The 18,207-nt window shown below is 32.5% G+C and overlaps 1 protein-coding gene across 7 annotated transcripts in view; it reads left to right on the forward strand.

Moving 5' to 3' along the window:
• The window catches only part of KIAA1107 (KIAA1107 ortholog), an 87,872-nt gene that overhangs the window by 64,537 nt on the left and 5,128 nt on the right, over positions 1-18,207 (forward strand). For 5 of the 7 annotated variants that reach the window (XM_015595303.2, XM_015595304.2, XM_025052088.1 and 2 more), the window contains 7 exons: positions 7,376-7,558; positions 8,283-8,429; positions 9,311-9,440; positions 11,842-11,903; positions 15,921-16,629; positions 16,873-16,960; positions 17,382-17,521. In XM_015595303.2, the coding sequence (XP_015450789.1) occupies positions 7,376-7,558; positions 8,283-8,429; positions 9,311-9,440; positions 11,842-11,903; positions 15,921-16,629; positions 16,873-16,960; positions 17,382-17,521 (1,459 nt within the window). The remainder of the gene's footprint in view (positions 1-7,375; positions 7,559-8,282; positions 8,430-9,310; positions 9,441-11,841; positions 11,904-15,920; positions 16,630-16,872; positions 16,961-17,381; positions 17,522-18,207) is intronic. The other 2 variants (XM_006919406.3, XM_025052091.1) reach the window with 2 other exon arrangements.

The raw sequence follows: 18,207 nt of genomic DNA on the forward strand, positions 1-18,207 counted from the left end.
AGACTGGGCAGTTCTAATATTCTGTTATAACTGGAATGAGAAAAGATAAGACTGGCAGACGCTAAGGCCAGATTGGGAAGAATCTTAACTGTCTTATTAAGAAATTTGATTTATTTTTTTTTTACAAGTGGTATGTGAGCTTAATTGAAGAATAAGCCCTTCGTACTATGCTTTTCCTCCTCTACAATATTTTATTTTTATTTTATTTCGATCAGATCTTCGTAAGCTTTGTGAATGCTTGCTTTTTACCTTTCAAAACAGATAAAAAGATGAACATTAGAAAAGCCAAACACCCAGTTTGATCAATAGCCTTTTGGCATCGTGGTGATTATAATGAAAATTTGAGATTGTGCCTTTGATTTTTTTTGGAGATATTCAAGTTTTAAGAAACATTAACTTATTTTTCATAATTTGTTATATAAATAACATTTAGCCTTTGATAAAAAATAGAATTTTATGTTTTCAAATTAAAATTGGAAATATGTCATTCAAAAAAATAAATAAAGAGCAAGCAGTCAAAAGTCTTATTTAGTTCTGATTTAGTTCAACCAGATGTACCATGGCAGTCACTTTACTCTATCAATGATATGCCCAAAACTGTCTTATACTACAGAAGACAAGAAAGTGCTCTGGACTATATTTGGAGATTTAAAAAATTTTTTTAATGTGAGGGATTTTGAACTTTTTCTCTTTCTTGGTCACTATGCAGCAGTTCAGTGAAATATGGCTGCTTCCTCCTACCAAGTACAAACCATTGCTTTCGGGAGAAAGAGCAGGGTGGGGAGTGAGTAGAAGAGAGAAAAGTGTTAGAAAATTTAGAACTTCATGACATAAATACTTGAATTATTTCAAAACATGATTAAAATTTTGTTTCAAAATTCTTTGTTTAAGCTCTTTAAAAAGGCAAACTTTTAAGTGTTTTTTAATTTAAGAAAGTTAAAACAATGTAAGGATTAAGAAATAGTAGGAGTCATTGTGTTTATTCAATGTATGATGTTGGGACAACCAGGAAGCTAGCTAGAAAAAAATTGAATTGGATCTACACCACATATTCTTTTATCCCAGGAAATATTCCAAATGGATCAAAGGTCCATATCTGACAGTGGGGTATTTAGGTCCCCTGCTACGATAGTGTTTTGGTCTGTTTCTTCCTTTAGTTCTGTTAGTAATTGCTTTACATATTTCAGGGCTCCCTGATTGAGAGCATAGATTAATAAGTGTTATGTCTTCTTGATGCAAGATTCCCTTTATCATTATGAAATATCCCTCAGTATCTTTCTTTACCTTTTTTATTTTGAAGTCTATTTCATCCGATATTAGTACCGTTACTCCCGCTTTTCTTTGAATGCCATTTGCTTGAAATATCATTTTCTACCCTTTCACTTTGAGTCTATATTTGTCTTTGGAACTGAGATGTGTCTCCAGGAGGCAGCATATGGTTGGGTTTTGTTTTTTTTGGTACAATCCGCAACTCTGTGCCTTTTTATTGGTGAGTTCAGTCCATTTACATTTTGGGTAATTATTGAAATATGAGGTTTTCCTGTAGCCATTTTATCTTTTGCTTTCTGGTAGCTCAGTGTTTCCATTGCTTCCTTTTCCTTGTGTTTCCGGGTTTGTTTATTTGTTTTTTGTTTTTTTTTTTTCATTGGGTTTTGTGGATTTTCCCTCTGGTCCTTCTTGTTTTTTGTTATATACTTCAGTTCTGAATCTTTGGCATGTGGTTACCATTACGAATATGTAAAGGATAGTTACATATATATATAGTAGTTCATTTTCTTCTGTGTGTGCCTTATCTCCATTCCCCTTTGCGAATTTGGATCTTTGAATCCTCTCCTTTTCTTTTATTGTTGTCTCAGTTTGTCTGTATGAATGTCGAACATTCATTACTGTCTTGCAATAGCAAATCTCTTCTTATTGTTTAAGCTTATAATGCCCTGTTCTTAATAAGGGTTACACTACTCTTCTTCTATCTGCTAGTCACCTTACTCATAGTTGTGTATTTTTTTGTCATTTTGTTTTACGTGAGCTGACCCCTTTCAGTATTTCCTGTAGTACAGGCCTCATAGTGGAGAATTCCCTCAATTTTTGTATATCTAGAAAAGTCTTAATTTCTCCTTCATAACTAAAGGAGAGCCTTGCTGGATACATTATTCTTGGATAGTAATTCCTTTCATTTAATAGTTTGAATATTTGATTCTGCTCCTTTCTTGCTTGTAAGATTTGTGCTGAGAAGCCCGACGATAATCTAATGGGTTTTCCTATATAGGTTGCCATCTTCTTCTCCCTGGCTGCCCTGAGAATTCTTTCTTTGTCATTGATTTTTGATAATTTTATTATAATGTATCTCGGAGAAGGCCTTTTTGAGTTGAGATAATTGAGTGTTCTGTTGACTTCTTGAATTCCAAGCTCCAGTTCATTCCTTAGATTTGGGAAATTCTCTTCCACTATTTGTCTGAAAATGATTTCTAGTCCCTGCTCCTTTTCCTCCCCTTCAAGAATGCCCATTGTTCTTATGTTTGCTCTCCTGATGGCATCAGCTAGTTCTTGTATTTCTCTTTCATTATTTTTCATTCTTCAGTTTCTCTCTTCTTTTTTCTGATTTATTTCTAGGTTTCTGTCTTTGATATCACTGATCCTTTCCTCCATTTTGTCGACTCTATTTCCCAAGCTTGCTCTTTCTGTCTTCATCTTTTTCAATGTGTTCGTCATCTCCAGAAGTTCTATTTGGTTCTTTTTAAGGGTTTCAGTCTCCTTGCTGAAAAACTCATTCTGCTGATCTAGTTGCTTTTCTCAATTCCTGGAATTGTTGATATAAGTTGTTTTGGTTCTCATTGAGTTTTTCAGAAGTACCGTCCTGAATTCTCTGTCATTTAAGTCACATATTTTTATATCTTTAAGCTTATTTTCTGGAGATTTTTCTCTTTCTTTCTGAGCTACCTTGTCATCTTGGTTGTTCATGGTGTTTAATGGACTATTTTTCCACCTGGGCATTGGTGGAAGTGTATTCTGCTTTCCTTTTTTTTTTCCCCCAGAAAGATTTATTATATAAAGGTCTGTCTTTAGCCTGTTGCTAAGAAGGCATTTTTCTTTTGGTTTCCAGTAGACGACATCTAAGCCTCTTGGATCCCTGCTTTATATTGTCTTAATATTCCCTTTTTTTTTTTCCTTATAAATATTCAATCACCATTGCTACCTTCAGTCTCAGTCCCTGTCAGTGTTAATGACAATTTGGTAGCATTTGCTCAAATACCCCTGGGGCTCCACAGTGTTTTGTCTTGGAGGATATGAGGGGAGGGACCCTCTGGGTTGGGACACAGTGGCTGCGGGGGCTGCAGCTCAGCCTCATGTTTTGCATCCGGGGCCAGTAATAATCAGCTGTTGCTTCTCTGCTGTCCCCACTTCTCTGCTTTCTGCCCTGATCCCTGGGCACTGACGCTGTATGGAGCTCACTGCTCTCTCAGGCAGGGTTGTTCAGGAAACCTGCCGCACCTTCTCCCCTCCCCCTCCTCCTGCAGGGAGCTCCAGCTACGAGAGGCAGCTTCTTTGTTTCTCCCTGTCTACCGCCCAACTCCCACAATTCTGATTTGTGGTAGCTCTTATTCACAGATCCCTCACTCAGACGTGCTTATTGCAGGTTGGGTGTTTTTTGTTGAGATTTAGATATTTAGCTTATTGTTTCAAGGGGAGAGTTCTGGGGACATCTCTCACTCCACCATGCTTCTCCCCAATATATTTAAAGAATGAAAAATAGAAAGAAAATAAGGAACTTTTTAATCTATTAATAAGGATGTAGGAAAATAAGCACTTTGATCCATTCCTGGGAAGGGTATAAATTAGCACAACTTTTGCTGTGTTTTTCAAACTTTTTCAACTGTGACCCAAAGTAAGATGTTCTTTTTACATTGTAGTCAGCACACTTATACATATAGAACTGAAACAAGTTTTACAAAAGAATACTTACTGTTATTCCATATGAGGCACTGATATTCTCTGGTTTTTTCTCTTTTCTCTCTCTCTCCTTTTTTGTTTTGTAATGCTGGTCGTGGACCACTAAAAATATTTCTTTGGGTTGCTAGGAGAGGAATCTACAGTTTGGAAACAGTGCTCCATTGAATTTATGTTGCCAGTGTTTTGGGTACTCGAGGTGCTCCACCTGATATCTTCTTGGCCCATGCATGTACTCCAGTCATTGCTGCTGCATCCAGCTGCACACAGATATAATCTGACAGTACTTTCCCTCTGCCACATTACGCTTATATCTCACTTTCTATCTGAAGACTGCACTGCTACTCCACACAGTGTACCTACAGCTCTGCAATTCTGACAACTATGCAAACCTGGAAGTAAAAGAGAATTAACAGCCCAGGGGACAAGTCTTGACCAATGGTATATGGGAGCCACTGGTTAAATGTTTCCCTGTTCTGTCCCTTGGGTGAATCATCAAAGTACATTCTCTATGGCTCTTCAGAGGGTCCCTAGCAAGATTGCGCCCTAGTTGCCTACAATAGTGAATGCTCTATCAGTGCTTCTCAAACTTAAATGAATGTATAAAACACTTCAGAGTATGGGTTAATTGTAGATTCAGATTCAGTAAGTCAAGAGTAGAGCCTGAGATTCAGCATTTCTAACAAGCTTTAGGCGATGTTGATGCTGTGGATCACACTTTGAGTAGCAAGGAGCTAGAAAACATACTCCACTGGCTTTCCTGCCTTCTCTGTTTCTCTCTCCTAGTGCCTCAGATCCTATTAGGATCACTTCTCAAAATAAACTATCTGCAAAGAGGCCTATTTTTCAGGTTCGGTTATTAGGCAGAACCCCATCTGAAACAAGTAGTGCTGATCCAGCAATTCTATTTCTAGGAATTTATCCTATAGATATATTCACAAATATGTGAAATAGTGTCATCTACAAGGTTATTACATTACCACAATAGCAAAAATTTAGAAACAACATAAATGTCTGTAAGAAGACTGGTTGAATGACTTACGATATGTTTGTATTATGTTCTGTTACATAGCTGTTAAAACAAGGTTCTTTATGTTGTGGTAAGAAAAATATTCCAGATTTATGCTAAGTATAAAAGGCAAGATACAGAGTACTATGCATAATAATGCCTCCAGTTGAGTAAAATAAGGGGAAGATTACACATATGTTTTTATTTGTAAATCCATAAAATAACTCTGGAAAGATAAGAAAATAAATAATATTGATTGGGACAAGGGAAAATGGGAGGCTTGGGACAGGAAGAGGAGGGAGAATTTTCTTAGTAATGCCCTTTATATATTTTTGGAGCTTGAACCATTTGTTAATTATTGAATTAAAATTTTATGTGTTTGTTCTAGAAGTGTGTTATATTTTCTTCTGTGAACCTCAGGCTACTCTGACATTTAATATTACTGTATATTCATTTCAGTATGAAATAAGATCACATGTCACCTATGTTATCATTTATGTCCATATTTTAGTTTTCAGTGGATTGTAAGCTAAATTATGACAACTGTACTCCATATCTGTATTTTGAAAAATCTATTACCGTCAGATTACATAACATATGTATATAGTAAACACTTTGTAGATACCTGCCAAGTTTATTTGAATACCTTACATTTGGCTCTACTACCAGAAAAATTCCTATAGTAGAGCAAATTGGGCTTATTGCCTAAAACTCTTAGTAACTGCAGCTACTCAATAAGTCATCAGAGGAGGAAAGGTTGATTGTACTAAAAAAAATTTAAAAAGACAAATTATAATAAAGTATGATTTCCTCTTTAATAAATAAAGCAGGGGGAGTATATATTTTTAAATAATTCTTGGTAAATTGGTGAAAATTTTAAAGTCTTGGTGTTCAAGAATTAAACTTAATTTAGCTTAGGAATTCACTTATAGACTCTATGTCTCTGATAATGCTAAGAAATCAACAAATTTTTAAGTGTCTACTATGATCCATTTCTATACTAGACCCTGGGGATACAATGGTGAACCAAACAGACATGGTTTCACATTCAACAAACATACAACCTAGTGAGAGAGAAACAGATATTAATCAGATAGTCACATTCATGATTGAATAATTACAAATGAATTAAATGATCTAAAGAAAAGGAACAAGTTCTCTTGTTCTGGCATATATAAATGGAATCTGATAAAAGTACAGGAATCAGAGAAGAAATAATGCTTTAATTGAGATCTGAAAGATAACAGAGGGTGTGCAAAGTTAACATCATGCAGCCTATGTTAAGGATTTCAGGCTGTCATTTCCAAATTTATCATATCTATTGCTGTGTAACAAACCACCCCAAAACTAAGTGGTTTAAAACTACAATTAATTATTTCTCACAATTCTGTAGGTTGACTGGGTGATTCTTCTGCTGATCTTGCCAGAGCTTAGTCCCGTGGCTGCTTTCCATCGAAAGCTAAGTTGGAGGCTAGGCATCCCACTCCATGTGGTCCTTCTTACCAGGCTTCTGTATGGCCTTATGTTCCCAGAATTCCAAGAGAGTGAAGACCGAAGCTGCAAGGCTTTTTGAGTTTTTGAGGCCTAGACTCTGGAACCTTGCACAACATCACTAATTGTGTGAGCAAGTGAAAAGGCCAGTCTACATACAGTGGATGAGGAAATAGATTCTACCTCTTGGTGGATAGAGCTACAAAGAATTTGTGGCCATGGTTTTCAATCTACTACAATCTTATCAGACAACTATTTAATAAATAGTTATTTACGAAGCATTATTTTAAGAACTAGAAATCAGACATGAATAAGATATAGTAATTTATAAGTGCTATTTTGTTCTTTTCCTTGCAGCTCATGGTATTTGTGTATTGTCATTCTGTTTTTTACAGAGATCAGTTTTTTGCGAACTTTTTTTTCTATGGTATAAAAATGAATCATCATTAAATGAATAAAATATAAAAAAAGGAGCCTTACCTAATTATGAAGGAAAAAAAATCACTGGAGATTATAAATAATTTTTAATCTTTCTAAATTTGTAAAAAGAACATGTATTTTAAAAGAATTAAGGCTACGTCAGTGTAGCCATATACTTATGAATGATATTAATAAGGACAAAAATTTATTCAGTAGTGAAAACCTCATGAAAGTCTAGTTTTTCTTTATAGTTATATTATAACTTTACTCTCAGATTTGTTTTAGCTATCTTTTAAAGGTGACTTTTTCCCAACTCAGAGTTTGCCCTTTTGGATAATTCTGAATGAATAAATAAATATTACATGTAAAACTAATGACAAAGATATTGGCTACTGAAATTTTGTGTTTTTTGCAGGCAACATCACATGCAAATGAAAATATTTGATTTGCTTAGAAAATTATTTTATGAGCAATAATCTAACTTTTTTTCAATATTTTTTAAATTATAAGAATGATAAGAATGCTGCTTTTCTTCTGATGGAAAGCGACAGGCTAATCATCAGTTTACCCAGAGTGAAGTGGACAGAAGCAGCACTGACTATGGCATCTCGGCTCCAAGAAGAATGTATTGCATTTATTATAGAAAACTTCTCCAAGATCATTCAAAGTGAAAATTTTGCTCTTTTCTTACAGGTACTATGTCTAAAATTATATCCTATATTTAGTTCCATCTTTGTGTTCTGATTATAATTATATAAGAGTTTTTCCATGCAGGTTGCCTTTGATTAAATTAGTGTGGCTTAAATAAATTCCATAACAGATGGCATGTTTGCATAGGATTTAGAGCAGTGATGGAAAGGATTGTTGGCTCACAAGATAAAGAAGGCAGTAGGGGACAGGTTTGAGTACCCTGGCAAGGCACAGTGTAACTCTGGCCAACTCTAGCCCTCTATCAACATAAGACATATTTTAGAAACCGAAGTCATAAATATATTTTGTCAGTAATACAGTTATGGCACATGCGGAATTATATTACTGGGGACCTACATTGTCTAAATTTAGTAATTGAATAAAGAACTTGCATTACTTATTTCTAGGCTTTGTTTTTAGGACTACTTTGGCTCTTAAGAACTCTGTGTGTGTGTGTGTGTGTGCAGATATTTTTAACAAAGGAAAGGAATAGTTATCATTATGCAATTCTAATAATAATTAGAATTAGTTATCATTATGCAATTCTAATAATAATTAGAAATAGTTATCATTATGCAATTCTAATAATAATTATTAACAGAGGAGATAAGATTTCCTGTTGACTTTGTACAGCTAGTTATGATGGTCTGCTATTATGTCAGACTATCACATTTTCTTACACAATTTACATGTATTCCTATTAAATATCAATTTCTGTGTTTTGTAGTCACAAGCAATGAGCAGCACAGCTGATCTGTTGGACAAAATTTTAAAAGCAATTGAAGAAAACATTACCACAGAGAATAGTTGCTCTCTTCTTATGGCTCTGGATATGTTACTGAACTCTGACAGTACAAAAGAAATGGTATTAAATGTAATAAAATTCATTAAAATGGTATAACATTTGAACTGTTTTAAGATTTTTAAACATATGCACATTTTAAATGTTGCTTGGTTCATTGAAACTAGGTAATGGATACTTGGAAGTTATAGTCTCTACTTTTGTGTACATTTGGAATTGTTTTATAATACAGAAATTTTTAAATTTCATTTACTTCCAAATGGACTTACTATAAATGTTTAGAATTTGGCAGTTTTACTTGCTAATTCTAGACATAGTTTGATACTTAACAGTATTAATTGGTACAGCATAATTCTAGTATTTCTTTCTGGTCACTACATTAAATTTCCTAAATCTAAAACTTATATAGAACTTTAAATAATTTTTAGAATTTTTACCCATCAGTATCTTTTATTTTTGTAATATATTCTTAATTTTTTTTGTCTTTAAATAACCATATTTAAAATAAGATTCACTGGGAAAAAGCAAAATCAAAATATTATTTTTAAATGCAATTAATCAATGGTAAATAATAAGCTAATTGCAAATTTCTGAGATTTTGTATTTGTTCAACAAGAATCAGAAAATTTCATCATATTTATTACTATTGCATGGAGTATTTGACCTTGTAATGTCATAGTAGATTTGAAAAGGCTGTGGAAGGTATTCATGTAAAGGCCATTGGTGGTTTAAAATAATGTTTGGTTGAAAGGATAAGGTTTAGCTTCACATTCACTATAACATTCTGTTGTGAAGAGTAAGCCTTTATAAATAACATGTACCTGACGATCTTAAAAATCTAAGTGGTGACATCATTGATCTAGCTTAGGGATAAGTAGATTCGGAAAGGAATAATGACTGGTTGCTATGACAATGTGGCTCTCACCAGCTGCTGATTTGTTGCTTGAACACAGGGTTTTACGTGCAAGATCCAGGCTCTGCGTGATAAGCTGTGGATCTTCCTGGTTCAGTCTTTCTACGCTGTTCGTCACACAGAAAGCTGGAAGCTGATGAGCACAAATGATCAACAGAAAATCCAAGCAGGTATGTTAGCCTTGAGATTTTTTATTCTTGTTTTATAATCTTTGTGACAAGAGAGATTTTGAAGGGATTCTAATAAGTAGTAGGATTGTTTGTTTGCTTCTGTTCAATAATAGCCTGCTAATTGAAACTAGTATTAGTATGTTTAGGCAGTTTTAATAAATCATGCTTTTTTGCTGTTCTTAGAAAATGAAACTCATTTCTTTTACATATATATATGTCACTTTCTAATCTTACTTTATATTAGCAATAATGTTTCAGCCAAATTTGCTTAAAAGCATTCTTGTTTTACTTGTAGAGATTAGAAGTGTAGGAAAATGTAATCCATATAGAAAAGATTGCTAAATATGCTTTCTCTCCCTTTTTAAGTATATTTTTTTCATAAACCTCTTCTGTCTTTCGCATAAGACACCTTTTCTTGTGGTTTTGCCTGGATTAGATGGCTTTATTTCATAATTGATTGGTTCACTGATATGGTGTGTGCTATTGCGGAGTGTCCCTTAGGAGCCGCACAGTGGTTTCTGACATTTGAAACAGTAACATTAAACAAAAGACATAGCTTGCTCAGAATGTGTGTTTGTTTCAAAAATATTAAAATAAAATTTTGAGGGTATGGAACTAAAAATGGCTTCATTACTATTTTGGGGTTAAAGCAGGTGCTTTAGAAAAAATATTGGCAGATCCAGCAAGTATGCTTTTAAATGTTTTAAGTTAAGAAATTGTATTTTATGAAGCAAATACTTTTGTACTATAAAACATAGAAGCCGTGTGTGGTATAATATATTCTTGATAGTACATAGATATGTTAAATTCTTTAATGGTTTAGTCAGAATATGATTTGCTCTGTTTTGCGTTATGAGCATAATAGTGTAGCTAAATATGACCTCAGGAACACTTTTCAAAGAAATTCCAACAAAAAAATAAAATAATAAAATTATGAAACAAGAATCATGAGGTCTTTAAAAAATGGAATTTTTTTTCATGTGACTATTTGTGTACTGATTTTTAGATGACAGTTTAATCTTTACTGTGAAATCTGTACAATGTGAGGAAATAAGATCAGCATTCCATTAGTAGGTGCCATTCAGCTCTCTTCTGATTGGCAGTAAACTTTATTTTTCTCCATTTTAGAGGATTTCATAGTTAAGTTAGGCCTCAAACAACTGATCTTAATTCTTCAAAATGCTAATTAAAATTACATATAAATACACATATGTATATATACACATCTAAAACAAAATATTATTGGTAATCCAACTAATTGTCAAAAGTAACTTTTCAATGTAAAAATAATGTTTTTTAAATCTTAAGTGTTTTAAATTATGATGATTCCTGATTTATAGATAATTACTGCATTGGAAACCCCAGATAAAGGGGTGACTCTAGGTTGTCTTTTGTTATAACATTTCTTTTTTCTAGTTTGAGTTACTGACTTTGGGGAGAAATCTTATATTAATTTCTTCCTGTATATTATTGTGAAAAGTCATTTGCTAACTGTAAATCAGTCCCAATAATGCCATTTCTAGGATCCTGCTTTGTCTTATAGCACAGGTCCTATAGAATAGAGATAGTAGAAGATGCATGGTAGAGTTACAGATAATTTAATGTACTTTTCATCAACTGCTTTAATAAAAAACATAGTTTTTGGAAATTATATGTATTTCTTCAAAACATATTTTAGAGCTAAGTAACCTTCAAAAGGCAAAAATACATTAGCTAAACTGTATTTATAGCTCTCATACCATTATTCCTATATATTTTCCTAGTATCATTCAAATTCTTATTTGAAGAACATAAACATGAGTTCCCCAATTCCCATACAACCTAATCTGTAAAATGAATTTTGTAATTCTAAAAAATGATATGAGTTTGAGATTTGCTTTTTATTTTATTTTCAACAGAACCTTATTTTTTCTCTTTCATCCTTCCTTGAGATATACCTGCAAAACTAGAAAATATGTGTAATTAATTTCAACAGAGTTTTATATTTTTAGGATAAACATTTTCTCATGGTTAATAGATTATAAAATATTACATTTGTTACAGTCTGTAATTTTTTGTAATTTGGAAAACTGAATGAAACCAGTTATCTCTAAAATTTTACAGCTTGAGAAAATTTTGGTTTTTATACATGTATGAATATTCTGTGTGAGATTGTACATTCCTCATTTATTAAAGTTAACAACATAAAATTCATGGGGACAGACAATAAGATTAAAAATATGATTCTTTAAAAAAATTCTAAAATATAATAGGAAATTGTCTATGTGTACTAGATTGGTTTTAGCTATTTTAAAGTTATTTTGCATCAAAACATAACCTTTTTCTGCTAGTATACTATTTTCTCTCTAATTCTTTGTTCATAGTAGTGCCTCCTATAAAAATAAATTGTTTCTTTTTACAGCTGCATTTGACAAAGGTGATGATCGAAGACTTGGTAAAAAGCCTATATTTAGTAGCTCTCAGGTAAACTTTAAAAATTTTATAGGCCAAATGAAAAAAGATGTCAAATGATTTAAATTTTATTATTATGTATTTCAGAATAATTTTTAAAAATTTATTCTTTCATTAATTAAAGCTATTAATGGAAATAATTTTGAGTCTTTTTTAAATCAGGTAAACATTTAATAAATTTTTAAGTGATGTAAATTTTTGATATCTGGTTGGCATAAGAAGTGTAATATTTTCAACCTTTTTTATTTCCTTGAAAACTTTTTTGGCAACTAACATACTGGACCTGTTCCAGTATATCAGAAATTGTCGAGAATTCAAGACCTAATTTAATGTCTATTTTTCTAATTAACCTACTTCTTACAAAAGAAAAATTTGGTTGTCCCAGTTTTCTTTATACTAAGATTTTAATTCACATAATAAATATTTGATGTGAAAAAGGCAATCAGTACAAAGAGTACAGTTGTGTTTTCTTTAAAAGTTACTTGGTGTACTTATATAAGGTATCTAAAATAAATAGTACTTATTCTTAGAAACAGAAAGAATGTTGGTTGCCAGGGGCTGGGAGAACAAAGAAAAGGGGAATTGTTCAATGGATATAGAGTTTCAGTTTTACAAGATGAAAAAGTTCTAGAGATCTATTGCACAGTAGAGAGCGCAAGCTTAACATTACTGTATAGCCCACTTAAAAATGGTTAAGATGGTAAATTTTATGTTATTTGTTTTTTACCACATACATTCACACAAAAAAGTTACTTGGTGTACTCATTATAATGTGAAATACTTTTTTCTTCTCCAAAAATATTATTAATGATGGTTAGAATTTCAAGCTAGTTAATGTACATATGGTCACTTAGTAATATATTTGAAATATGAAATTATACTAACCTAGTACATGCATTACAATGATATGGAGACAAACATTGAGAGTTGCAGTTTGGAATGCATAGAACATACTGCCCTTGCGGAGTAGAGTAGGGAATCTTTTCTTCCTTATCAGCCAGTAGATAGGAACTCACAACTCTAAGCCACAACTGAAAGAAAGCTCTCATGGCTTGAGGCAGAGGTTAAGCTCCAGATGTCTTGAGTGAAAAACTACAGGATACTGGAGCTTTTTTCCAGTAAACTTCCTAGGACTATTTCCCAAAGTGTATTCCACAATACCAGCTCCATTAGATGTTCTACCTAAAAACATGTAGAATCAACTGTTTGAAAATTGCTGGACACCATATCTCATAGAGACTGATGATATACATTAGCACCTTAAAAACTCTGACTAACATACAGTAAAGAACAATTTTGAATTCTGTTTTACCAAAATTTCCCCCAATTTTCTTTTCACAGAACACCAATAGACTCCCCCTCAGTCCCTTTTAGGCATATTATATAATTACACTGAACATATGCTAGGAAATAACACCTTAGGACATTTTTTTTCTATGTACCAGTTTCTTGTTATCCCCTGTGAGTTATTTTTAAATCCCTAGAAATTAGCCTACCTGCCTTCCTTTCCCCTGCTCTACTAACTGTTATCAACCAGGTTTTTCTCCTTCCTTTCCTTACAGCAGAATAGAACAAAGTCTCATTGCTCTTTCATATCTTCTTAACTTTCCGGTTGTCCAAGGGTTTATGCTCTTAAGCACAAAGGAAAAAAACCAGGGTAATATGTTTCCCTCAGAAAGGCAGTGGTATACCGAAATAGGTGCTAGACCAAGAATCAGAAGAGTTCCAGTCTTGACTTCACATTTATTATCTATGTCATCTTTGAATTCTAGTTTGCTTATTTGTAAAATGGAGTGATAAAACCTAGCAGGATTATTGTGAAAATTTAGTGAAATAATGTATATGCAGTTATCTGGTATAGAGTAAGTGCTCAATAAGTGTGGAATGAATAAATGTGTTTTCCAAAAAGAGATGAGCTCTTTTATAGGTGGAAGAAAGTTAATAAGACAGAGAAGAGTTTAAGAATAATGCTATTACCGAAATACTTAAGGGTAAAATTATATGATGTCTGGTATTTGCTTCTAAATAAAATGGGGTTAGTCATATATGAAGGAAAATTAGCTCAGAGTTGATAATTGTTAAAGCTAGGGTGTACTCTTCTGTCTTCTTTTGATTATGTTTAAATTTTTCTATATTAAAAACTTTAAAAAAAAAAAAAAAAGAGGGAATAGTACTAAAACCAAAAGAGTGTCTAAGAGGATTGCTTTAGAGGGTTACCCTCTTTTTCTTCATTTTTGTCAATAGCACATCATGACCATTCCCAGTTGGCCATTTGTATATAGGAAATATATGTAAACTTTGTAGACAGACATAAGTCAAAGACTGCCTAGAAATGCATGTACATTGAGTCTTCATCATGCTGTACTATGTTAACGTGAACTTTCTAAAGGAGTGTAGTTAGCCCATATACTACATAGATCCCTCCCATAGCATGATGCTTTAAAATAGATTCAATGATAGAATAAATTAAATAGATTAGTTTTAAGGGTGGGAAGAGGTCTACCTGGTTTTAGGTATTAAAAATAAATATTTCAAAAAAGAAATATTTTTCGAGCTAGGATTTGATTAAGAATACTAAAAATGAAGACCAAGCATATTTAAACTTTATAAATATTACATAAAATCCTAGAACATTGCACTGAATAGGACCAGTCTCCACCCTTTGGACATACATAATCTGAGGCCCAGAAATGTTAATGATTTCTTAAATAACCTAAGTCAGAGGCAGAGCATAGAATAAGATTCTAATGATTCTTTTATTATCATACCTTGCTTTTTCCTAAACTTAGTCATGTGATTATGTGTGTGGGTGTGGGTGTATGTATAATCACACACCCATATACATGTGTTATTTTTATCTCAGACAAAATTTTAATGTAATTAGAATATTTCTATATTTAGAAATAATTAGACCTTGAACTATATATCAATATATGCTCAGGTTTAACAGCATTCATCACATTTTTCTGCGTACCGAGTATGTGATGGGCACAGTGTTCACGGATACAAAGATGAAGATGACACAGGCTCCACCTCATACTTCTACTGTCTCATACAGTTTTCAAAAGGGGAGTAAAGTATTTCTATAAAGAGTAGCAATATAATCTTAAATTTTTATTCTAAAATCTCTACCAATTTTTAAAATTTTTTGTTTCCTTCCATATCAAAGTTGGTTCTAAACAAAATGACAAAATAGATGCATTTGTCTTCATTGCCCTCTGTTTTCCCCTTTTCACCTATTTTTAGGACCCCTTTTCCTCTACTTCCTCCAGACAACCAACACTGTATTAGTATTTTTCCCCCTGTATTACTATCTTGTTTCTTTCAAAAAACCAAACTTTTCAGATGTAATGTGTTGTTTTTCAGGAGCTTTCTTTTTTTTTTTTTCTAATGAGGACTCCAAGAAGTAAATAATTCTTACCACAGAGAGTAAAATTTCTGGCATTTGGGTTGAAGACAAAATTTTTAGTGAAAAGCTTGATAATGTCCCTCAAATTAAACCATGTAGATGACTACCTACTTAAAACAGTAAATCATGAGCTCAAGTCCTACACCTTATCAGCATATGATCATATATAAATCACATACCTGTTTTAATCCCCAGTTTCTTGTAACAGGAGCTATCTCTTAGGATTGTTGTGAAGATTAAGTGAGATTGTGTATGAAAAGAGTTTTAGCATAGAGCCTGGGAATGTGGACCCTGAAAAATGCTAGATATTGTTACTCAAGGCATTCTGACACTGTTAGGTATTAATTCTTTATCATAACTTCATAAAATTAAATAATACACCTTTTTAAATAGTATAGTATTTGAATTTTTTATGTTGTATTTAGATTTAAGGTAATATGACCAAAGACACATTGAAAGTACTGCTCAAAATGACCAAAGATAACTTAAGTTTTGAGTGGCCCTAAATTACAATATGCTGGAGATTTTTTTCTTTGAAAAACTGACTTATTAAAACATAAAATATTATGTGCCAAAGACTTCAGTCAAGTTACAGAGTATTTTTTTTTTCTCTTTTGTAGCAAAGGAGACAAGTTTCTGACTCTGGTGCTCTAAAAAGCAAATCTTTGAGAGAAAATAACAAAGAGTGTTGGAGTTGTCACTCTACTAATCAAAAGATGAAATCCGATGGATTAGGAGCATCTGGACATTCATCAAGTGCTAATAGAAATACTATAAATAAAACTTTGAAACATAATGATTTAAAGGAAAAAGATGGTACAAAAATAACATCTAAGATTACAAAAGAATTAAAATCTGGGGAGAAGAATGTTTCTGGAAAGCCCAAAGCAATAATAAAACCTAAAACAGAAAATAGTGATAATGCAAAGTCAGCAAACATGTCACCTAGGCAAGTTGTGGAAAGATCAGCAACAGCAGCAGGAGATGGACAGAAAAATATGTTACATGAAAAAGGAGTGAGAAATCAGGAAGGACAAATTGCAGGTGCCAGACCCAAGGTACTCACTGGAAACTTAAATGTGCAAGCCAAAGCAAAGCCTTTGAAGAAATTGACAGGAAAAGATTCTCCATGCCTTGGCATCACAGGACCTTCCAGCAGATCTATAAACTCAAGTATGGAATTACTGGTTTCCACTGAATGTCTAGATGAACCAAAAGAAAATGGATCAATAGGAGAAAAGAAGCCATCTGGTCATAAGCTGTCCTCTTGTGAATCTCTAGGACAGATTGTGAAAAACAGTGTAGAAAGTAGCAAAACTTCCACTGTAGGTAGGTTTTAGTGCTCTAATTTTTTTTTAGCTCCTGCCAAAGGTCCTAGAAAAATGACCTGTGTTTGGACTTTTATTTAGTTTCAAATCCACATAAGTATTTGTTTCCATATAGTCATGCAAACAGAAGTGTTCTTCCCACATTAACATTTAATTTTGTTTATAGTATCTGACCAGTGAATTTTTACATAATTGTTATATATTTAGTGTTCAATCTCATGACTCACTTTTTCTTAATTCACAGCTGTAAAATCTCGACCTGTTTCAAAAGCCACCAATGGAACTTCCAATAAAAAAAGTATTCATGAACAAGAAAGTAATACAAATAACAGGTAAGTCTTCATTCATTGTTTTACCTATACATTAACTGTCTCTGAAAGTTAATTATATACTAACTTCTAACTATTTTTAAAATTCCTTTTTTTGTTAGAAAAATTAATATATTTACACAATGATATTTTAAAATTTTTCTTATTTATTAAAGGAAGTTAGTATATTTATCCAAAATGATGATTGCTGCAAAACAATAAAACATTGCTTTAATTTACACTTGTGATACTCGATTATGCATTGCTTTATCATACTTGATCTATAATTTTATAAACTTAAAGATTTATGAGCATGGTTTTTTTCATTTTCAGAAAAGATATATTTTTTATTTCTTGGAGAAAAAATGTATTTCATGTATGGGTCTTTTAAAGGCTCATGTTTTGGAATTTCAATGTAATACTAAATGCAAATCATTTTTCTTAGTGTGCTAAAGAAGGTCACTGGCAAAGGATATACTGATCCAGTACCACAGGCAATTTTAAAGAAAAGAGGAAATGACAATGGATGTGCTACAACACAGTTGAGGACAAAGAATGCCCCATCTAATCATGCTAAAACTCAAGGTAAAGCTCAAGTAGTCCTGCAGGGTGTTACTTCTTGTTGAAACTGGATAAGCAGAACTCTGATTTGGAACTCGAGCAGCAAATAAGCAAGATATAACATGGGTTTACTCATTTTACATTCGTTTCATGGTATAGAGATGAGATTTTATACTTTTGCTTTTCAGACTAGTATTTTGATGTTTGGGGGTGTTTGGGTTTTTTTTATTGTCTTTTTGAGAGCAATAATTAAGGGAGTCACTAGTTTATCTACATTACTGGTCCTTTTATATATTATGTCCATGTTTCTTCCTCATTTCATTGATAACTAGAAATTCCATCTGCAAAACCAGCACTAAAGAGTTCTTTAAAAAGTAATGGTACAGTCTAGAGAGCTGTAATACATAAGAAAAAATTTTTCCTCTGGAATCTGTACTGTGCCAATTGTTTTACCATGTTCTAAGAAAGAAAAGAATACTAATCAGATTGGTAACATACTAATTTTAAAAATGAATTTGCCTTATGCATTGAACAATTTGTAAAAATCCTAAAAACAATTTGAGTTAAATAATTAATACTAAAAGTAAATTTAAAAAATAAGGCAGAGAAAAATTAATCATCTTCTAGTTATAGTTAATTCTAGAATTTGATAATTCTGTTTGACAGTGCGCAAAATATGATCTCTAGGACTTTTAACCAGAACAAACAAA

This window comes from Pteropus alecto, unplaced genomic scaffold (genome assembly GCF_000325575.1).
Source record: "Pteropus alecto unplaced genomic scaffold, ASM32557v1 scaffold25, whole genome shotgun sequence".
Lineage (NCBI taxonomy): Eukaryota > Metazoa > Chordata > Mammalia > Chiroptera > Pteropodidae > Pteropus > Pteropus alecto.